The sequence below is a fragment of the Miniopterus schreibersii genome (assembly GCF_964146895.1).
Source record: "Miniopterus schreibersii genome assembly, chromosome: 21".
NCBI lineage: Eukaryota > Metazoa > Chordata > Mammalia > Chiroptera > Miniopteridae > Miniopterus > Miniopterus schreibersii.
In genome coordinates, this window is record NC_138123.1 from 8706233 (window position 1) to 8730446 (window position 24214).

A 24214-nucleotide genomic window follows, 5' to 3' on the forward strand; every position below is an offset into this window, starting at 1 on the left:
GTTTGAAGGTGCTGGTATGGCTCCTGAAGAAGCTAGTCTCCCACAGCCCCCAGAGGCATGAGAAGCAGCTGTACTCTTGTAAGAAGTGTATTGGGCTTGAATCAGAGAGGTGGGTGCAAATCCCAGGTGGATCGATACCGCTGCTGGTTTGCACTGTCTCGTGCTGCCTGTCTGGGTGAGTGCCCAGCACACAGCAGAGGTTCTGCAATGCCACTGTCTACATTTCTTAAGCGGGAGGTACTCCTGCTTCTGTGTGTGGAGCAGCATGTTATAGTTGTCTGACACATGAGGAGCCATAGAAAGCCAGCCAGCCAGGTGAGGCTGTGGCTCCTGTCATCCTGGTGAGGGCCGTGGGGGATTTGACAGCTCTGGCTGGCCACCAAGCCCCCTTGCCCTCTGCCTGCGATAGTGAGGCCCCCGAAGCCTCACTGTGTTTTCTGTCAAAGAGGATGGCCTTCTCCGCCCTGCCACACTGTCAGACAAGCCCGATCATGCTGCATGGCCCTGAGATACCTTCCGTTAAGCCTGAGAAAGACCACATGGAGTGCTTTGCTCCAGGGAGCTTCTGTCATCTGCCCCAGTGGCTAATCCCACCTCCTTCCCCTCCTGCAGTATCCCCTTCTCCCCCGCCAGTACACCCCCATAATTATGCTCTGCATGTAAAAGCAAATCGGAGGAATGGATACAGTATGGCCCAGAAGAAGAAAAACCAGAGAGGTGTGAGGGAGTTAGTTAGGAGTACTGGGGTGGGGGGGAGTAGATGGTGGCTCTAAATAGGGTGGTTGGTTTGGACCTCAGTGAGAATGAGATTTGATTGAAACTCAAAAGAGATGAGGGAGGCCACTGGAGATGTGGGGGACAGCAGAGGACCAGCTAGTGCACAGGCCCTGAGGGGGCAAGTGTGAAGGCAGGAGGAGCCAGTGGCTGCAGTGGGACTGTGAGGCCCTGCTCCCCTCACTACCTGTTACGAAGGGCAGTTTTCCCCTAATTCATTGCAGACTAATATTTTTGTGGAATTTCATGAAAATGGATTACTCAGAAAACAAAATTGGAAAAACAACGTAGAAAGTAAAAGCCCAGGGTTTTATTATGAGAGGCACAGAAAATTCCTCTTACCAAATTGCCATAAAGGTTGTAAATGTTAACTTTGCTTTTCTTTTCTTATTGCATGGTAGACTAGTGACAGCATGGACCAGGAGTTGGCCAGGAGGCACACTTTGAGTTGTGGGGATTCCCTGAGCACTTGACCTTTACTCTAAGCAAAGGGGGAATGTTGGAGGGTTGGAGCAGAGGGAAGATCTGCCCTGACTTCTGTTTTCAGGGCATCTTCAGAGGATGGAGTGCAGGGGACCAGAGGGAAGGAGGGGGAGAAGAGGGAGTGCAGGGGTCCAGGGGAAAGCAGGGGGAGAGGAGGGAGTGCAGGGGGCCAGGGTGAAGCAGGGGGAGAGGAGGGAGTGCAGGGGGCCAAGGGGAAGCAGGGGAGAGGAGGGAGTGCAGGGGCCAGGGGGAAGCAGGGGGACCAGCGGGACCAGCTGTGAGACTTGAGTTTTACAGGCAGCAGATGATGGTGGCTCAGACCAGGATGGCAGCATTGGAAAAGGCAGAAAGTGGTTGGTTCTGGATATGTTCCTAAGTTGAGCCCACAGAATTTCCTGGTGGGTTGGATGGGGGTGTGAGGGAAAGAGAAATCAGGGGCGATGCCAGGATTTCAGGTTGGTTAACACCAAAGGCGAATTACTGTCAGCTGAGGTTGGGAAGGCGCCAACTGAGATGCCGTGGGTGGAGGAATCGGGAGTTCAATTTTGTATATTTTGAATTAGACTTTCAGCACCTAGGAGATCTAGTCAAGTGAGAAATGTGTAAACACCATGATGTTACCTGAAGACCTGTATCTTGAAGTGAACTCTTCGGGCTAGAGAGGAACCTGAAATGCGCCTTCTCACCTGTGACCTTTCACCTTCCAGGACAGGGCATAGTTACTATATTTGAAAGGGTCCAAGGAAGTCAGTTTAAGAGCATCCATCCGTGATTGCATCCTGATATCAAATCCTCCTGATGTTTTATTCCACTTTGCTTTTGAATCTAGCCACAAGGAAGAAAACAGTCTCTTAATTGCAAAGGTACAAAGTCTGGTTGCCCCTGAGTTCCACGAGGCAGGTAGAGAACTGACTGGGATTTAAAAGCAATCTGGCCATCTCATCTGCCACCCGTTTGATTGCCAGGATTGTTTTGGCTTCTCTGATTACCAGTGATTACATAATTTATTAACCAAACTTAGTAATACTGAACATGTAACAGCTCTTGGTACTTTACTGTCCAGTAAATAAAAGGTAAGGTATAAAAGTGTGTAGAGTTAATGAGTCCAGTGCTTTAAAATAAATATATGTGCTCACCACAAAACAAGGATTGGAAGGTATCGCAAGAAAAATTTTACACGTGATTATTTGGATGGAGACACTATGAGTAGTGTCTCCTCTTAAACTTTTCGGTGTGTAATAAAAATAGGTTTACTGGAATAATTAGCAATAGTAATAATAATCATTTGTTAAAGAAAATGAGCACAATAGCCACGTGGCCTCTTTTCTCTCTGGCTTCCACAGCTCACCATCTGCTACCTGGACATGCTGATGACCAGTGAGGAGCGCCGGAAGCAGCTGAGGGACCAGTACTGTTTTGAATGTGATTGTGTCCGATGCCAAACCCAAGACAAGGTACGTTGTGTGGAATCAGCTTGAAGGCCCTCCCAGGTGATATCCAATTATGTTTCAGAGAATTCTGCTTCTGTTCCATTAATCCAAAAATAAATGACCGTCAGTACATAGTAGGAAACAGAAGTAAATAAAATAATCACAGTGCTGCATATATTTACTTACTGGAACTTTTATCACCAACCAAGCAATGAGGTTTAATCTCAGGTAAGGATCCATGGACCTGAGAGTCTAGAGGGAACATAGGAATTAAACAGGTCTCAAACCCAGACCTTTTGACTAAACCTAGTGTCCCTTCTTCTATATAATAACTTCCTGTGACCTCTGGTGCCAGCTTTGATGGAGAGAGGTTATTGGTTTCACTGCATGAGAAAGGCCCATGAGCTCATTCTAATGATGTGTAGGGATCAGTGAACATGATCAGTTTTCTGTTAAAAAGGACTTTTAGAAATAAGTGAATTAAATGGGAAAAGTTGGATCTACTAATAGTTTCCCATGATTCCATCTACTTGAGCATTAGGCTTTTGCCTCTCAAAAGCATAACAGGAATCATAGGGGATGCCCTGGATTTCTCCCCAGACTAACCTGGAATGTCCGGCAGCAAGCTAGCTTCCTACCCACATCCTTGGTTGGGAATGGGACGGATTTTGGATTTAGTGCCTCTTATGTGACATCTCTATGGCAGACCCTCAAAAATTTCTCAAATAGGTGCTTGTATTTTATTAAAATTGGGGTCATGTTCACTTTTGGTTTATTGTTATAGTTGAAATCTGGCTGAAATTGTATATTTGGAAAGGGCTTGGCTACAAATAACAGATAACTGACTTTAGTAGGTGTAGTATATTTGCTTTTGTTTCAAGAATCCTGGAGAATCTACAACCCAAGACAGGAACTACTTCTCAGAGATCTCATTACAGACCCAGAATCCTTCTGTCTTGCTTCTCAGCCATCCCTAGCCTGTGCCTTTTGTCCTCATGAGTCCCAGGATAACTGCTGGCCCCACCCCCTACTCAGTGTGTCCAAGCTCTAGACATGGAAAAGAAGAGGTAATAAAAAACAGAACAAAGGGAAGCCCTCCTAGGATCTCCACCTACATCTTACTGTTCAGAACTGTTTATGTGATGACTTTTAGCTCTGAAAGAGGGGAGGACACTGGATTTTCACTTTTCAGCCTTCGTGCTGGAGGAAGGTGAGGGAGAAGGGAGTTGAGAGTGGCATTCGGTTAGCCAGTTGGCAGTGTCTGTCATACCCACTGACACTACTTTCTTCCTTCCTAGAGCTAACAGGTGGTTTAGTACTGTATTAGGATGCTTCAGAAAGAGAACTAGTGGGGGGGGGGGCTTGTTTACAGCCCTGTGGTCTCTCTCTATACTACATATATGTATGTGTGTGTATAATATTCAGCCATGAACCAAGGAAATCTTGCCATTTGCCATAACACGGATGGACCTTGAGGGCATTATGCTGAGTGAAGTGAGTCAGGCAGAGAAAGACCAATGCTGTGTATAATACAAGAGAATTAGGCTGGATGGTCCTAAGATCCCTTCCAGCTCTGTGAGCTCATGTTTCTCTGAATTGTTTCCTGGTTAAAGTGAGTGGGGTATGTATTTAGATGAGAATGTAAACTTGATTTCAATTCGTTCATCAGTTATATTTTAAGTTTCTATTTATAGGATAATTTTATTCTGTTTATTGAGATAAATATCCCTTCTGAAATCTCTATGCTGTTGATTTGCTTTGAAAAAATAGCAGAAGTAAATTCAGCTTAGTGCATTCCCAAAAGATCATAAATTCAAAATTAGTTAAAAAACAAATTTATTTCAGTTCCTGGATTTCAAGTTTTTGGGTTTATTTTTCTGCTTTTCTTGGAACCTAGAAAATTCATCTTAACAGGTTTCTACATCACACAATATTTATTAGGTGCCTGCCCCTGCATGTGACTGGACTGCCATGGTATAGTGTTTCAGGAAGGCAAGAGGGCTTTAACAGTGGGTGTGATTTACATGTGTGCAGTTAGTTGTCATCTGTAATGAGCAGCAGCTTAATTTTTGGAAGAAGGAAAATTTACCTTCTAAAGGAGGTTTTGGAATGATTTGGCTTCTCCTGTGGCTTGCCCAGGTCATACTCCAAGGCAGTAGAGGCAGAACAGACTGAATGGAATTGATTGTTTCCATAAGTTGTGGGCAGTATGTGCTTCCTGGGTTCATGTTTTGTTGGGGGGGGGGGGGGGTGCCATATTTACTTCTGTGACACTTTTTTGTTCCTAAAGCCTGTTACATTTGAGCCTTCCTTTGCCTCCCGCCTAGATTGAAATGGCCCCTAATTGGTCCCTGGCCTTCAGTTCCTTCCCGGTCTCCTGTCTTTTTTTTTCAGTTCTTACTTATTTATTTGTTTTCCTCATCCAAGGGTACTTTTTCCATTGCTTTTCAGAGAGCGGGGCGGGGGGGGGGGGCGGACACAGGGAGAGAGACATCGATGTGAGAGAGACATATCGATTGGTTGCCTCCCGCATGAGGCCCCGGGGCAGGAGCCTGCAACCGAGGTACGTGCCCTTGGCCGGAATCGAACCCAGGACCTTTCATTCCTCGGGCCAACACTTACCCACTGAGCCAAACTGGCCAGGGCCTCTTCTTTTTTTCCTTTTCTCCTCTCCACTCTTCTCTTCTTTTCAACTTGTTTTTGTATAACGTATTTTATCCAACTTTATCCTTTTCCCCGCCCAGAAGACTCTGAGGTGGCTTACAGACACACATGCACACACAGTCACACATATACGTAGTGAAACAGCAATAGATTTTATAATGGCGTGTGAAATAAGAGTGACAAGAAGTAAGATGAAAGCAGGTTCGTACCCAGAATGTGTGCCAGATGATTTTATATTCAAGAAATCAATTGCAAATTTACTCTAAATTTCCCAGCAGCCAAAGGTAAAAGACTAATTTCAAAATATATATACATGGCCCTCATCCGGAGCACAGTTGTTCCTAGCACTGAGGCCTGAGTCCCTCACAGGGGTCCCCCTCAGGTTGAATGGCCAACATTCTTATCGGAACTCCACAACAACTTAATAGCTGATTTCTATAATATTCCTCAATGTAGCTGCTTGGCATAATTTCAAATTATGACTTAATGAAAGAAGTAATAAAAAGGGTGAAAGAATATGTGATCTAAGTTCTTATCTCTCTGATGGTTTGCTTCATTCCAAGAATACAATTTAGACTATTTAGAAGAAGGCAAGGACTGCATAGGTAATCTGTCATTGGTGTTATTTCTCGCAGTCTTTTAAATTTTTTATTTTAATTTTTATTAAAGTGATACATGTATACAGTTTGAAAGTCAAAGTACTAGAATCCTATTGAAAACTAATTGGCATGCTTTCCTTCTGCTTCTGCCCAAGTCCTGCTCCCCAGAGATAACCATTTGGGCTTCTGGCATTTATTTTGTGTTTCCCAAAAACTAAAGCTCCCTTAACTCATGTCCTAGGGCAGGTTTTATTGAGTTTGCTTAATGACTATTTTTTTATTTCCAGGATTTCAAATTGTCTTTCCCCCCACATCTCCTGGCTTATGTTTTATTTTAACTGCCTCTGTTTCATAACCTCTCGTTCACTTCTCATACAGGCCTCTCTGTCGTTTGTGTATCTTTTGAGCATTCTAAGCATGCTTGTTTTAGGCCTTGGTCAGTCAGTGCCACAGTTTATTTTCTGATTGTTGGCTGGTGCTGGTTATCTTCCTTAGCACTTCGTTTCACTGGTGTAGAGTTCGGAACAGCAGGCTCATTTTGATTTTGTTCCTTTCTCTCTCCATGTGCGCATCCCCTCTAGCTGGGGATGCGCACTTACCCCTCCCAGACCCCCAGGGCCCAGCTCAGAACCAGGACTCGGTGGCATTTGGAACTGTTGCATCACAGTGAGACTGTTACAGATCCTGTTACTTAGGTGGTGAGCATCTTGGCTCTGGCTCTGTCTTCCAGCCTCTCCAGGCCCCCAGCTCCCTATAACTATTTAGCTCAGGGGAACAGGTCATGAGCCCTATATTTTTAGCCTCTTTTTTATAAACAAGGGAGCCTCACCTCATCCCTTGGCTTTAAGCTTTGGAGCTGATTCCACTCACCTTCCTCGTGTGAAGTATTTTTCCCCCTTTTAACTGTTGAAACTGAACCGGTTCCTGCTACTCCTGCTTCCAGAACGGAGGGCCCAGCTTCCGCTCAGCTTACTGCTTTGTGTTTCTGTTCTGTTTTTGGTCCATGGAGATGTTTATCGTGTTTTTTGACCTAGTAAAGCTATTTTTGGTTTCCCTTTTTACATTTTACTTATTACTGCTCCGGGTTTGGAGTAGAGGGGAGCACTTCAAAGTCTGAACTGACAGCATCTTGAGTGGAAGTCTGTACTTTGCTTGCCAAGTGCATAGGTAAGAATTCAAGTCTTTGGAGGTGAGGAACGTGTGAGGATAAGCAGTGATCTAAGTATCTGGTGCGCTTCCAGGCACGTGTGCACCTGATCTTGGGATCAGCCTGTGTGTGGCGTGGGGATCTGTATCTTTACCACAGGGCCTGCTATGGAGAGAGAGTTGAGTTGAGTCTCTCTGAAAACAGTTTACTAAGTGGCTCTGTAGGGAGGAAACCCTCATAAACTTCTCATTCCCTGATGCTACAATTTTAAGTCCACTGCCTCCTATTTTCTTCTCTTGAAACAAAGCAGTGTTAATTATTGTCCTTGGTAATTATTTCAGTTTCTTTTCCAATATCCTCTTTTGTAACTTGAAATTCCTTTTCTTTGATGCCTTCTGAGGCCCTCCACATACCGGTGAGCTGTGGGGCCCTGAAGGAGCGCAGCATCTCACAGAGAAAGGATGGGCTAGGCTGGCAGTGTTAGAACTGCCTCAGCTCCCACACGTGGTGCACCTCAGTCAAGCTATTACTGTTGAGCTGTGAACTCAGGGACAGGAGGCAGGATTGAGCCAGAGGAAGAAGCAGTGATTGTCTGAAGAAGGAATGAAAGAACATCGAGTTAAAGCTGCAAAGGAACGAGGGTTCTCTGCCCAAGGAAAAGTTTTTATGGTAACTCAAGTCTACTTGAAATATGAGCAATTACTTAAAGGTCATTAGCAAACCAAGATTTTTTTCTGCCTCCTTCCTCTGTTTTGTTAAATTAATTGTAAGCAGAAACGCCTCCTGATGGGATGATGGGATGATGGGCCCAGCCGGCTCTGAGCTGTTTTATATATCAAGTTCTAACAATGTAAGCAGAGTGTGTTTCCTGTTTCTAGAGTTTTCATCATAACCGAATTACCTTATCTTCAGGAAGATTAGGAAGATTGGCAGGGGATTGAAGAACTGTGTGTGTGTGTGTGCGCGCGCGCGCTTACGCGTGTGTGTGCACGTGTGATGAGTTTTAAGCAGTCAAAGCAGAATGTCACTGCATGTTACCTATGTCTCGCTTCTCCGAACCACCAGAAGAATGGGTTTCCCTGGGGAGAGTGCAGTGCTGGCTGTCATTGATGTTAGAGAGAGGAAAGGAATGTATTGACTTCAGAACCACATAACCCCGTCTGCAGTGTTACAGTGAAGCACCAGGAGAGGTTCTGGGTGTGGGACCATGGGCCACAACCTTGGCTGGGAAATGAACAGTGAAGCCATTGTGCTTGCCCTGGAATCTGCCATTCACCACATCACAGGGCGTAGGCCTCCGTGTTGCCTTCTCCCCGAGAACAGGCAGCTCTGCTCCCCACTCCTCTTCACGTGGCTCGGATTTGTCCAAAAGTCCACCCCAGGGGTAAGAAGAGGGTCTTTCCAGATTGCATGGTGACATGAATTCCATCTCACAATCTTTTCTGTTCTTGCACAAAAACTTTTCTTCTGGCTCTTGGTCTACAAGAAGCTCTGGCTCGGGACAGATTTAGTGATGGCAGCTGCTGGACGCAGAAGTATGTTTTCTCATGTGCCAGGCACAGGACCCAGCTCAGCACATGGCACACAGTGTGCTACAAGGGTAGCTGACAGAGGTGATCTTCCTCAGGGAATATTAGAAGTTAGAGCACCTGCTAACGCTTTGGGGGCCCTTACAGTGAACTCTGCTGACTTACACACTTCATCTCATTTCATCTCCATGACCTTATGAGGGTGCGGGCTGCTCTTATTCCCATTTTACAGATAAGGTAACGGGTTTTCTGCTTCACAGTCTATATTCTTAACTACTGCATTATGCTGACTGTAATTTTACAAATAATAGATATATTTTCCCCATCTTACTATATCAATGTTGAAATACAATTCGCATTCAGTAAAATTTACTCTTCTTAGGGTACAGTTCTTTGAGCTTTGACAAATGCATGCAGTCTGCAGCCACCACCACTACCCAGATATAGAACAGTCCATCACCCCCCAAATTCCCTCCTACCGCCTTGTAGTCAAGCCCTACCCCACTTCCAGCCCCTGTGACCCCTGATCTGCTTCCTGTCACTATAGTTTTACCTTTTCCAGAATGTCATGTAAATTGCTCCAAACTCCATTTGGCTCTGTCTTCCTTTGCTCGGCACAACGTATTTGGTATTCAGCCATGTTCTTTTTCCACGCATTTATAAATATATTATCTCGGTGTTTGGTTCCTTTTTGTTGCCAAGCAGGATTCTTTTATGTGGCTATCCCATTTGTTTATCCCTTCACCAAGTGAAGGATATTTATGTTCTTTTCCAGTTTGGGGTGGTTATCAATAAAGCCACTGTAAGCATCTACAGACAGGTTTTTGTGTGAATATAAATTTCCATTTCACTTGGGTAAGCACCTAGGAGTAGGAGGATTGCTGGGTTGTGTGGTAAATATATGTTGAACTTTATGAGAAATTGGCACTGTTTTCCAAGGTGACTGTACCATTTTGAATTCCTAATAGCAATGAATGAGAGTTCCAATTACTCCACGCCCTTGATTTTGTCAATTTTGCTTTTGTTTTAATTTGTTATCATTCCAATAGATGTGTAGTGATATCACATTGTGGTTTTAATTTGCATTTCCTAATGACTATTGATGTATTTTTTTCATGTGCTTAATTTGCCATCTGTATGTCTTACTTGGTGATACATTCAAATCTCTCGCCTATTTTAAAAATTAGGTCGTTTTTTCATATTGAGTTTTGAGAGTTCTTTATTCTGTATACATACAAGTCTTATCAGATATGTGTCTCATATTTTTTCTCAATTTGTGGCTTGGCTTTTCATTCTCTTGATGGAATTTTAAGAACAGAAGTTTTAAACTCTGATGTAATACAATTTTTAATATTTTTCTTTTTTGGATCAGTCTTGATGCCAAGTCTAAGAAATCTTTGCCAAATCCAAGAGAATAAAGATTTTTCTTCTATGTTTTCTATCAGAAGTTTTATAGTTTCAAGTTTTACATTTAGATCTTTGATCCATTTTGAGTTTCTTATATACAGTAGTACAAGGTTAATTTTTTGCATGTGAATGGCCCATTACTGTAGCACCATTTGCTGAATCAGTATCTTAAGGCAGGAGGATATTATAGAAAGAGTGGAGAATTCTGTATAGAAGCTGGGCTCTAGTCCTGGAGCATCAGCTTATAATGCGGGTGACGGTAGCCAGAGAGATCAAACCTAAGTGGTGGGGAACAGGGCAGCTGGCAGAGGAGGAAGAGCACTTGCTCAGGGTCCGTCCTGGATTCTGCTGCTTACTGACCATTTCACTTTGGCAGGCTTCCCTCCTTAGTCTGAGTTTTCTCTTTTGTAAAATGAAAATAATCTATACCTGGCAAAGCTGCGTTGAGGTTCAATTAGATAATGTGAGTATAGCTTGGGACATGGTAGACACTCAGTAATGGTAGCCATTATTGCTACTGAATGAGTTGAGGAAATGGCCTATATGGGACATTCCAGGAATTATAGCATCCTCAGTTCCCATCATTTGCTGACCAGGGTCACTGAATTGCTTGCATGATCATCTTGATAACTTTTTAAGTCTTCCTGCTCCACCTTTTGGTAATATCTGCCTCCCTCCCCTTTTTTGTTCTAGCACCTTCTGTGTGCTTTCCATGGTCATCGTATTGGGGTGGTTGGTGCTTTTCAGCCTTGTTTTCTCCTTGGCGTAGCCCGTCCCTAGCCTGGGCTTTCCCTCCTGAGAAGTGAGCTGACCTCTGTCCAGACTTCTGGGGATTATGACTGCCCGTTGTCACTATTCATGCTGCTGTTCACTCCTGCAGTTCCTGACCTTGCTCACACGGGGTGTATGTGGGGGAGCTGTATGTAGGGGTGTGGGGGTATGTGTGTGGGCTGTGCTAGGGAGGGGGCTTTCAGGCTGATAATAAGATCGCAATGACAGTGTGCCTGGCACTGCACAGAGGAACATGCCAGTCATTTCTTTCTCTCCTTCCCCCCAGGTCCCTGGACAGAGTAGATGTCATCCTGGCCCCACTTACCTCACGTTCTCTCCCAAATGAGATGATGCCTCTTGTAGGGTTTGCTGCATAGGAATTGTCCACACTCTGTGAGCAAGGCCACACTTGGAATCTTTCTCTCACGATGTAACAGAAATAATAAAACACCAGGGGACAGACACCAGACAAGGGTTCCCTTACCATTCCTTCCTATTCATTACAGGGCAAGGAGTGCCACCCACACTTCCTGAGCCCTAAGCCTGAAAACAGGCCTCCTTAGTGGTCACAGCAGCTTCAGGGCTCCAAGCTGGGTGGAGACCTGCTCACTGTGCAGTGGGAGTGGGCAGCAGAGAGCTCTGCCTTATCTGTAGCTGGCCCTGCAGTGACAATAGGAAGGATGTCCCAGAAGTCAGGAGTGAGAAGATGGTACCACATTGAGCTTGGAGACAGACAACAGATGCACAGTTCAGTTCACTGTGACAGTTATGTTCATGGAAGCCTATTTGAAGTGCAGTGGGAGCAGAGGAAAAATACCTCCCTAGGCAGTCAGAGACGACTTCACAGAGGAGGAGGCAATTGACCTGAGATGTAAAGGCTGTATGAAAGGAGTTTTCAGTGAGCTAGGTTCAGAGGGAGCACTTTAGACCAGGGACACACCCTGTGGAATATTCCAGAGGTGCGGAGAGTATGGTGTATCAGGGAACTGCGTATCGTTCCGTATTCCTGGAGCATAGAGGCTGGTTATCCTGGCTGATAGAGGCTGGTGAGGCTAGTGATCGGGGCGAGGAGTGAGATCCGCCGGACAATGTCTGGATGGGAAGCTGCTGAAGAAAGCGAGGGTTGGCTTTTGACCAACAACAGCCAGAAAAATAAGATGGCATGTGTAGAAACAAAAGTCAGAAACTATTGTTCCACAAGGAAGGAGAATCATCTAAAACAAGCCATGAAATTAGCATGGCTCTCACACCATTTCTCCCTGAAGGGCTTAGTGGGAGCTGCTTCTGCGTCTGTGATGGTGGCCTTTGTCCAGCCCCCACTAAGAGATGCTATCGGGTGCATTCAGTACCTGGCGATGTGAGAAATGGTTTGTTTCAAATACTCGTCTGCTTACCGCTGGCTTCTGGGCGCTTTAGATAAAGATTAGACTGTTTACTGTTTGTGCTGAGTATTAACTGCTGAGGAGAGAGCGTGGATATTCTCTGACCTAACTGTACTCCTCGGTAATTAGGATATGATGTTGCTTCATTCGCACACATCAGCAGATCTCATCTCTTCCAGCCCTTATTGCCCAGTCATTTTTAGACCCTGAGAACTCTATAAAGTAAAGAGCCAGGTGGGCTTTCTCAGGGTCTTGTTTTGACATGTAAATTGGATCCTGGAATTATTAAAGCATTGATAATGCTTTCTTGTCTGAAAAATTAAAATTTGAAAGCAGCAGCTAAAGACCCATAAAAACAGTTGTCTCTGCATTTGTCATTAAACCCCCCTATGCAATAAATTTACTTAGCCTTAACTTAGAATCATTCTGCTAGTTTCAGAATTCAGTCAATGTTGGCATTTTTTTAATGCCTTCTTATGCTAATTTCGTTATTTATTGTGCATCTTAAAACATAAAGAGGCAGCCAGTTAATAAATTACGTTTTCTACAACTGAAATAAAAACATGTTAATTATTTCTAAACAATGAAGCAGCATTAAATATGGAGAGTTCCTCAGTGGGGATAACAAACAGCCTTGGAAGGTGAGGAAAATTACCCAAGTTGGACATTATCTCACTGCAGATCTACTTTTTACAGCTGCTCCCTGTTTGAATGAGGTCAATTAAAATAATTGTAAAAATCATGACTACTAAACTCCTTAATTTCATATCATTGTTTTTCAGCTCAACAAAGACCCAGAGCAATGTTCTTCCTGAGCTTTTATATTGTACTCTTTAGAGAGAGGAAGGGAGAGAGAGAGAAACACCAATTTGTTCCACTTACTGACGCATCATTGGTTGATTCTTGTATGTGCCCTGACCAGGGACCAAACTGCCATTTTTATCTTTTTCTGTTGATTCCTGTGACAGACATTTGCTGAATACCTGCTGTGTATGCAAAGGCCTAAAAGGAGACCCTGATAACTGAAGCCCTATGAAAAGCAAGCCAGAAATAGGCAAAAAGGAGAAAAGGGGTAAACCTGCTAGGTTTGTGCTTAAATTCTTGCAGTATTGGGCCCATCTACATGTGGTGCTATTCTTTTGGTGTCCATAGATAAAGACTGCTTTAGGACAGTGAAGCACAGGGATGTTGAATGTTAATTATTTCTAAACAATTAGGCAACGTTCAAGAAGTAATACTTCTCCCCAGGTCCTTTAGCATGAGCACTCCAAAAAGAAACACACTATTGTCCAGGAAATAAAGTTTGCTACTTGAAGTCAGTCCCAATATTTTTTGTTTTGTTTTTTTTGTATTGTTTTTTTAACAGAGTGGCAAGGGAAGTCAGAAGGGAGAGTTTAAAAATAAAAGAAAGGTGGAAGACTAGTTCCTCACACCAAAATAAGTGAATAGCCAAGTTATTACAGGGTGTCCTGAGTTTCAGACTTTTCTTTGGGTGGTTTCAGGGCTTGAACAAGACACTTCTCTCAAGTCTGTTTAGTGTGCCCCTCAACCTTAGTGCCGAGAGCCCACTTACATGTTACCTGGATTTTTCAGAGGTAATCGAATGCCATTGTGTAGTTTGGAAAAAATAAACTTTTCATAATGCTCTTGGTTTAGTATCTAGTTACCAAGTGAAGAGCAGACATGTTTTAAATATTAACAGCAGAGCTTCAAGGGATTGTTTAGACCCTCTTTGCATTTATTGTTTCAGACCGTAAAGATTGAACAGACAGGTTTAAATGTAAAATCACTAATATTATCAATTACGGGCAATTACAGAATACGTCTCTTTCCCTAGTAATAACAGTGCTGCTATATTAGCAATTAGAGAAGCTCAACCCACCCTTTCCGTGAAGTATGTACTCTTGAAAACAGTTTGTCCCTTTATTGATTGAGCTTTTCATGCTCCCGTAAACTCATCTCAATTTTCACCCAGGAAAATTACCGCTCCTGCCACCTAGCCTTTCAATTAAGTATGCTTTGCTATTGTTACAGGCAGTGTTGGCTCCCAGTTCTTGTGTTCAGCAAAGAAAGAATTCAGAGCCAAGAACGCTAGTGCAAGAGGAAGTTTATTTAGCATGCAGAGCGAAAATACACTCAGAGAAGATTTGAGTGGATTGCTCAGAGTGCTGCCTTGGCCTTATAGAAAGTCCACAGAAACAGAAGAAGTGAGCTAGCTGGGCTGCATGGACTGAGGAAACAAGAGGCAAAAGATGGGCCCTTGGAGACAGGTTCAGGGGGTTAGCCTAGGACAAAGCTGCTGCTGCCCACTGCTCCCATGGTTGCAAGTCCTATGGGGACCCTTAGATTTAGGAGAAAGAAAGCAAAGATACATGCCTGAAGGTGTGGGCATACTCTAGGGAGTGCACATTGGGTTCTTTGTCTTAAGGGTTTTTATCTTTTCTAAAGGCAGGAATTTTAGGGGAGTTTCCAGAGGAAGATCTCAATAGAATATTCATCAGCTTTCCAGGTATTTTCTTTAATATGCTGTTTAATCAAAAAGTCTATAGGGTCAGGGTCATGGTCTCTATTGATAGGTCAGTACTAGGGCAAGGGGTCATTGGTCATTGCATCTAGTCCTGATGTCAGCCATGACATCTCTTTGTCTGGTTTTGTTGCGTTTCTGGGCCTAGAACTGAAACATAGCTGAGGCTAGATGTCATCTCTAGTTTGACCAAAACTCTGTCTTTGTGGTCAACAGACCCAAGGCTTTGTTCCTACGATTATTTGATGCTGATCAGAACTTCATTGTCCTGAGGGCTTAGTGCTTAAGGGAGTGGCCATGCAAGGGGGATGAGGCCGGTTTGAATCAGCTATCTGTCTAAGTTTCCCCATTCTACTTGCCAAGGAATTTTCCCAGCTTCCTACTATCCTGCTTCACTATGAGATGTATCATTTAGACTTTTTTCTTTGGACACAATTACAGATGTCCCTTATTTCTGACCCTGTTTACCCACCTCCATCCAACCCCTGCTCCCCCTCCCTTTGGCCATCAACACACCGTTGTCTGTGTCTAGGGGCTATGCATATGTGTTCTTTGGCTAATTTTTATTAATTTAAACATTTTGTGTCAACAGAAGATAGATCATTATTAACTGGTGCAGTGTAGTGTCTCACAAAATACATACATGTCATAGAAAAATAATTAACTACCTTGTTCTCTTGCCAACCAGATGTGTAACTAAATAAGAGTTGGAACCCAAGGGGACTCCATTGCATTTATTGATTTAAGTCATTAAGTTGTTGACTCAGAGACTGCGTTGAAAATTTTCCGAACTTCGCATTCTCTTTTTCATCTTTCTACCTCTTCTATGTATGGTATGATTGGCATACAAAAGGCTGTACCTGTTTAATGTATACAACTCGGTGAGTTCAGAGATGAGGACACATCCCTGACACCATCATCCAAAATCGTAAATTCCTTTTTGGCTTGTTGTAATAACTTAAGGTGCAGATGGGTTCTCTTTTAGATGAGAGGACAGTCTAATGACTAAGAGAGTTGAGGATACAGAGATATACAGGGATTTTTGTTGTTGGAAACCTGGGGAAGGTTTAGAGCAGCTGCTTGGGCCAATAGGGGCTGGGTTAATAAACCAAACCAGTGTTTTCCAACCAGCTTGCCAGAATGAGATTAAGTCAAAACCCTAGGACTGGCACCAGACTGTGGCCACTTCTTTCTTCCCCCCAGTAAAACAACAATCCTGTAAGTATTTCTCCAGCTATCCTCTCTTGCCTGGATTGCTGCAAGAGTCCTCTATGTGGTCTGCCAATTCCTACCCTGCTGCTTTGGAATTTAGTTTTCACACAGAAGCTGGAAGGATATTTTCAGAAGGGACCTCTCAGCAACTTCCCGCTCACTTGGAAGGGGAGATCCAGGTTCACTAACAAGGCCAACAGCGCCTGTGTGGCCTGGCTTCTGCGTGGCCTGGCTCCTGTTCACCTTTCCAATCTCCATTCAGTCTCTTGGCTGGAACATGCCAAGATCTTTCCTGCCTTGAGACTTCTGCTCTTGGCTTCCTCTGCCTGAACCAACCTTCCTGGAGCTTTGTGCTTACCTAGCTCTTTATTGTTTTTCAGCCCTCAGCTTCAGCCTCCCTTCCCCAGAGGGATGTCCTTGACTACCCTGTGAAAATCAGGTGCCTCTCTCCTTGTCATTTTCTGTTCCCCTTTCTCTCCATTATAGCACAGCCATCATTACCTATTATTTGTACATGCCTATTTGCTTACTTGTTAAGAAAGTCTTGTTTTCTTCTGTGTCTTCAGTGGCCAGCACGGTACTTAAATAATTATTACAGCACTTAACAAATTTGTGTTGCATGAATGAATAGGTAAATAAATACCATTATTTGTCTAGCACCGAGTTAAACTCTGTATGCCCTGAGCCATTAAAGTCAGATGCTTGGCAGTTATTCAAGTGCCCTCCTCCACAGGCCACTCACCCCCAAGTCATCCCCTTCTTAACCTCTTAAATTGGTCCCTTCCTCTCTTTGTCCCTGAGTCCGTTGCCTTGTTTGGGTTCATGTCATTTTTTTCTGGACTGTTGCAACATCTACCCACCTGGTCTTCCTGCCTTCAGTCCCTCCACCTGCCTGTGTATTTTCCACAGAGATATTTGAACAACATAGTGATGTCCTCCTTCTCCTTTCCCCTCCCTCTCCCCCCTCCAAATGCAATATTTAGAAGTATATTTATGTGGTTGTTTTAACCACTAAACTGTAAGCCCTCAAGGCTAAGGCCACGTCTCACCTCTGTCTTTCAGTTCTGATGCCTAGCTCTAATGTACATTTGGGAAATGCTGGCAGGTATTGAACTAAAGACAGCCTAAAGGGCACATTGTTACTCATAGTGCTGTGGACTTGGTCACTTTTTGTGTCTATTATAAATCAAAAGTAGAGAACAGGGGAGATGTCATTGTAGATTGAGTAGACAAGAGAGAAAAGCCTAAACCATTAAGAACTTGCAGCAAAACCTAATGGTCTTGGCATGAAAAGGGAGAGTATGATCACAGAGATTAGAAGTGATGACTGAGGCAGCAAAGACCAGGCTGGTGGTCTTTGGTTCTGACTGTGCATTAGAATAACCTGGGCTGCTCATGAAAATACAGATGCCTGCTGGCCTCCGAGAGATTCTGTTATCGTCTCCCTAGGTGGGACTTATATTTAGTCAGCTGCCCAGGTGACTCTGAATACATACCCACTGCATGAGACCCTGCTGGCAGAGGAGAGAACCAAAGCTGGAGGAACAGTAGGTGAGTTGGAAGGAACATCAGAGACTTCAGTGTCCCTGAAAGCACATTCCTGGTGTGGATGTGGGCAGGGGGGGGTGTCTGCGTATCTGTGTGTTTGTGCATTATTGGTAGGGTGGAGGAGGAATCGTAGTCTGTAGCCTCCAAGAGTGAATTAAACCCTCTGATATATTAAGAAAATAGGCATATCCCAAATAGCTCAGCTCCTATCGGTGATATAAACAAGTTCTTTCATATGTTAAATAAACTCTCTGAAGTTCTGTCTACTGCTGTATGGAGGAAGGAAGAGTTTCATATTTGTTTATTTGCAGAAAATAAATCCTTGCCTATTCTAATTGATGATGAACATTTACTAATATTGGAATCTTACTGCTCAATAATCTAGAAAGTTGAATAGTAGGATAAATGTTACAGGACAGCAGCTGGGGCTCCGTACTTTTGACCCACTGACTGTGGCTCAACAGGAAAGTAAAAAGTGACCAAGATGCCACGGTTTTATAAACCCTCTGTGGCTGGCACCTTCGCGTGTCCTGGGGCAAGAAGCATGAAGAAAGAATTGTGCCATCTTGTGTACCCAAAATGCCATTTTGGACATCCAAAATTTGATGAGGGCCTTGTCAGACATCAACCCACAGATTAAACTGATACCAATACTATTTTGGGCAGATTTGATATTTGATTTGAGATTTGATGGTACCACCATGCCAGGTCCTAATGAAAGATGCCGTGACCCAGGCGACTTAGTGAGCAGGTCTTCACGAGCAGGAGTGTTCTGACTGTATACTTGGGTACCTATTTCCAGTTCTCCCCATGATTTCCATGAAGTTGCATGCCCCTCCCTGTGCCCCCTTCTCCTCTTGGGAAGTGGGGACACCTCTGATTGTCATCTGGTAATGTTTATGAAGCTGCACCAGACCTTTGTCTGGAAGGCTCTGTTAACAGTAATGCATACTTGGTTTATGAGATGGTTACACGAGAATGGCGGTGGGGCAGGGTGCCAAACATGGCCAGGGCTTTTATCTCTGACATTAGAAAGAGGTCCCCTGGCTGCGGGCCAGATCAGAGTGTACCGGAATATGAAATGCAGAAGTGTGCTTTCTGTTGATGGGGCGCCGAGGGAAAGCTCGCCCTGCATTCAGCCAGCGCTGGCTTCCATGGGCAGAGTTGCCAAGCACAGTGTCTGAGTCCTGCCGCTTTTGTGCAGGGTCCCTCGTGGTGTGAGGTGGGACAAGAAAGAGCTGAACCATGGAATTTGGTTGCCTCCCCTCCCACCCCGTCCCAGACCTTGGAGGGAATGACCTCCCTGCCAGGCCCTCACCCCAGGAATAATTGCCCTCTGGGATGACCCAGCCCCCAGCTTCCAGGAACAGAGCTCTGCCTGGATTAATTCACAGACTACAGAATTGTTTTAGGATAATGGAAGGAACCCTGGCTCTCCTCCACTGTGAGACAAAGGCAATTCTGGGCTCTTTCTTTTTGAAAATATGACTGAGCTATTAAAAATGATTCTTCTACTCAAACTGAGATGTACGCCTTTGAACTCTTTGCTTGTTTAGCATATGGTCAGAACAGCTCAGCGCTGCTTTATAAGGCGGTAGTAAGAACTGGTGAGCTGGCGCTAGCCCACTCTGAAAAGGTGGGGGAAGCTATTGGAAAAGGCATTAACTGATGTGAAGGGACAGATTCTGATGTCACGTTAAATAACTTCCTTATCGATTACCCTTATGAAAGCATGTCTAGACTTCTGTCCCAGGACTCGTTATCTGAAATTGTTAGTGTGGACCCCAGCTACACTATCCCCCTCGTTTGGGACCCCAGATTAAATAATCTGATATGCTTGCTTTACCAGATAAGCAAATACCATGTTCGCTGAGTTGGGAATGTTGCCCACTATAATCACTATACATACAAATGGCAGAGGGAGTGTGTGAATTAAATAATCTTTGTCAAATTCCTGGGCTGGCAGAGTGCTGCACTGGGCTGGGAGCAGTCTTCTGCACACTCTCTCTTCAGTCCTCTGCATACTCTCTGTGCTCTGACTGGTGCATTGTATTGGTGAGAAAACTCGGCTTAAAATAGAATGAAGGTATTTGCAGTTAGTTGCACAACCACACATTTCAAAGTCTCCTATCAGAGTTTCAGGTTCCTCTTCATGCACAACGGACACCATATACATAGGTGACTAATGGTGTGGAATGATTAGTTTCCATCTCCATGGCAACCTTCATCAAGTTCTCACCTGGGGAAGCTGAGCCTAGAAGCACACTTAGCCTCCAGGTGTCGCAGCTGGCCAGTGGCAGAGCTCGGACTGGGCTCCAGTCCCACTGCTTCCACTTTCCTGGTGCTCCTCACACACTTCCCATTCCGGACATGGATTCCCGATCATGCTGTCCATCCTATTTTTAAATATCTCTGGAGAAACCCCGTCTAGGTTACCCCAACCTTTGCTGTCGGAACGTCGCCCCTTGGACCCAGTTTTACCTGTGCTGCTGCCAGTTAAAGCATCTTCACCTCTGTCTGCAGAGAATGGAAGTAGGAAGAAGGAAATAGGAGATCAGAGGTGTGGCCGATTGGAGACAGGGCTGAGGAGACAAAACCTGCCCTGCAATTTGGGGGGATGCTTTATCTTAATGCCTGTTGCCATGAGAACACTTTTTCCTGTGCAATCTGCATTTTTCCCAATCTCATACCTCCCACCTTGTGGTGTTTACACAGTGAGATTGGCAGAACTCTGCCAGGAGTTGGAAGTAGTACAAGTTCACAGCCATGCCAGCCAGCCATGCGATAGTCTGTGTACAGTGTGAAAAGAATCTGTGAGCGGAGCCAGTAGCCTTGTGCTCCATGTAATCCCTATGATAGATTCTGGGGAGCATATCTTTCCAGTATGGGAGGGGCGGTACAAGGAAGTGTCTCCTTAAATGTCATGTATTGTCTAGCTGCCTTTGTATATCAGCCAGTCATGCCAGTTTCCCCCAAAGTTGCAGGAAAGGCAGTTTCCATGTGCACCACTGACATGGGTAGGTTCTCAACAGCCCCATGTGTGTGGATGCCATTATTTTAAATTTCCTAGAATTGACCTGATTTGATAGAAGCAAATGAGCTTATTTCTCTGAGAAGTTGGTCACTGGGCTAGGAATGCCCTGCACAGAGGGAGGGAAGGAGTTGAGGTTGTAGCTGGAAGAGGCCTTTGGTGGTTCTAGATGTCCCAACTTCACACACTTGAGACTGTTGTCACTTTCCTGGAAGCCGTGAAGAGAACATTCTCACTCCCTCTGGCAATTCTGTGTACGTGAGATTTAACCTTGAACCGGCAGTTGGTTCCAATTTGTGGCCTTGTGGAAATCTATAGTTGGTGTAGAGTCCTGCTTTTGCCTGAGAAGTAAAGCTCATGGGCATTGGCAAAGGCTGGCAGCTACAGTGGGAACCTCAAGCTCAGTGGTAACAGAACAGTGCTGCTAGAGGCTCAGGCAATTCCATGGGTCCTTCTCTTCAACATCAGCACTAGTTTTAACTGGCTCGGTGCTCCTAGTTGCCCAGTGCTTCCAAGGCACTGACATGACTGGCTGGCTGGAGAAGGCTTGCCACCTGAGAAGAGGACATCTCTTCTGGGGTCAGCCAGCTCAGGGGTGTGGGGCGTAAGGGAGGCGGGGAAGGCTGGAGCTCCGGGCTCTTGAGAGGACACAGATTGTAGAGCCCTGCTGCACCCTCCTGTACACACCACTTGTGGGCACGGAGATGACATTATTTTGCAAAGGTGATCTGCGCACTGGTAATAGCACCTGGATGGTGTCCTTGTCATCTGAATCACAGCTATATTCATTGCTCCAATGATCATGGATCCCATTGGAAAGTACACAAAGGATTATGTCTGTGGAGGCCGGAGGCCATTTGGCCTGGTTCTTAGTGGATGGAGAGGAGTTTGTCTGGAGGAGTAAGTGGAGGAAGAGCCTTCTGGGCAGAGGGCATGGGAGCTGCAGAGATGTGGGCCATGGCCTAGCTGGTTCTGGATTCCATTGTCACTTGCCCTCTCCTCCATTAGGGTAAGACTGTTTTTCTCTTCCAGCAAACAAAGCAGACTAGTAGGGCCCCTGGTGGTCCCCTGTTCTCTAGGGTGGGGATTGAAAACTCAGGCCACTGTGCCATTTATGACATTAATGCTTCTAGAAGGTGCAAAGGAAAGGGTCAGAAGGTGCACCTACTCAGAGAATTATCATCACTGAAGAAACTTAGCTTCAGGGAGGTTACATTCCTTGCCAGGTCACACAGCTATGGAGGAGGAATTCAAATCCACATTTTATGACTCTAAACCTAGGGTTCCTCCGACTAAGTCCTAATTATTGTGTATAGCAGCTTGTTAATTTCTAATTAGATCATTCCGAAGGTTGAGCTGCTTGAAGTAGAGAACGTTCCTCCTTCCCCCATCCATCCAGCTCATGGTTGATGAGATAAGAGTGAACGCTCTATTTTTAACCACTCTCTTCCCACTTTATGGAAGAGCCTCTTTTTCCCTCAAGTTAAATCTGAGCTGCTTTCAGTTGTTTTTGCCAAAGGAGGTGGAAATTGGTTCCAGCAGAGATGTTTCCTGTGAATCTAAAGATTTCAAATGCTGTTGTATTTAATCTGTTAGTCCCAGTATATTATCCATGAACCAGAGAACCTGTCAGAGGTGCTGCAGTTAAACTCTGTTTCCCTTATGATTTTGAATTTCAGAAGTTCGCAGTCTCTCTTCTAAGTGCACACACTATATCTGAACCTCATTCTGCTTTAAAAACAAAACAGAAAAACCCTCTCCTTCTTTCAAAACACTTAGAATTATTGAATTACTGGGAAAGTTTGTAAGCATTTCATAATTTTCTTTCCTATACTCATCTCTCCGGTCCAGTCTAATTAGAGTCTGCATAAGGATTAGGTAACAGGAAGTCCTGCACAGCAGATTGCCAGTCTCCTTTCCTTTTAATGTGAGCCATCTGAAATTAGCCCAGTGCAAGGGTTTCAACATCAAACACTGTGAGCCAAGTGAACACATCTGGTTGAGCATTCCAGATGCAGAGCGGATCTGCATGGCTGCATCTGACGTTTGAACCTGATGGAGCCAGTGGTCACTTCCCCAAGATGTGCTCGGCTAGTCTTGCTGGATTCCAACTTTATTCTATTGAAGTAACTCAAGATTTGTAATTCACTGTAGCCACTGACACCTGGAAGGTTTGCTTCCTACCCTCAAACCCAAAGGAAACATTTATGGTCAATTGAACGTAATTGTGTGACTGGCACCCTTTTATGTAGTGGTGAGATTATCTCATATCATATGGTACCTATTTTTTACACTTAAGGGAATGACACTAGAGTATTGATTTATCAGCTCTGTATGGGGGAACTTAGATGGCCTCAATGATTCATCCCTGGACAGATGGGGGCAGGGATATGTGGGCCAGGTGAGCAACAGGAGGCTCAGGATAATGTTGGAGGTAAAAGCCAGGAGAGTCAGCAGAGTCCATTCCCAAATAATCTTGATGCTGTTGTCAGAGTGGTCCCCAGTGCTAGAGCTCCTCTGGCTCTGCACTCTCCACCCTCTAGAGTGGCCAAGGACAAAGAAAGTCAGTGTCACAGACCAACATCTCAGGTTATGGGTGAGGAAGCCGAGGCTCTGGGGAGGAAGGCTCGCCCAGGAACATTCAGCTCACCAGGCCAGAGGTGCTGATGGTGCCAGAAGCAATGTGCTCTTCGTTCTCTTCATCGTCTCCCAGCAGAGTGAACTTATTCAGGAATCCTGCTTTTAGTTTGAATTATTTTTACCACCTGTAGGACATTGAGCAGTGGTACATTTTATTTTTTTAAAATGTATACATATAAAATGAATGTTTCCCACCTACTGAGAACAAGTTTCCAGACTCATTCATTCAAGCTCCTTTTACATAGCAAAGCTGAAATTCAAGAAGGAATTTTTTCCCTAAATAACTTTGACTGATAGCAAGTGTCTGTGAAACGTTTGGTTAAGAAATAATGAAATAAAGACGTAGTATACTGATTTCATACCTCAGGGACTGTGAAAAAGAACACACTAATTTACTCTCATATTTGCAAACTAGAAAAGTAGATTTAAATTATGCTTCCCTAAATAGTTTGTTTATGTAAATATGTCCTGTATATATATATAGGAATATATATGTGCATATGTGTATAACATGTTAGCGTTCTTTCAGACACACAGATACACACACATACACAATGCTCTCCTTTTACCTGGTGTGGGGAGAGGGGAGACAGACCCCATTGTAGGGACAGCTACAGGAGAAGACACAGAATGGAACACGGTGGGTCAGGAGGTAGAAATGAGAGTGAGGTGAACTGGGGACCTGAGAGAGTAAACTTTCTCCATAATGGAACCCTCCAGGGAGTTGATAGTTAGCTCTGAATGAATGTAGCTTTGTCTAGCTCCAATATAAAGTGCTCTAAAGAGCTGTTGTTTCTGAATGTTTGGAAGCAATTTCAAAGCTTTCCTGCTCTTTTGATAAGTAAAGTCTTTGGCTCAACCCAAAGAACAGCTAATCAGATTATGATTGGGATTTAGTAGTGAATATAATTGTAACTTCAATTTATAATTGAATATAAATGTAACCCATAGTCTCAGCTGCTTGGTGGAAGAATACAAGAACCCCACGTGAGCTCCACGTTGGAGGATTTTACTGGTCTTTTCCAAGTGTGAGTGCTGGGAATATTGTAGGGCCTTTCATAAGCCTAACTGCC

The 24214-nt window shown here is 44.4% G+C and overlaps 1 protein-coding gene across 1 annotated transcript in view; it reads left to right on the top strand.

Annotated features, from left to right (window-relative positions):
- The window catches only part of SMYD3 (SET and MYND domain containing 3), a 356940-nt gene that overhangs the window by 272541 nt on the left and 60185 nt on the right, over positions 1 to 24214 (top strand). Inside the window, exon 8 of the mRNA XM_081124212.1 lies at positions 2601 to 2711. Coding sequence (XP_080980338.1) covers positions 2601 to 2711 — 111 coding nt within the window. The remainder of the gene's footprint in view (positions 1 to 2600; positions 2712 to 24214) is intronic.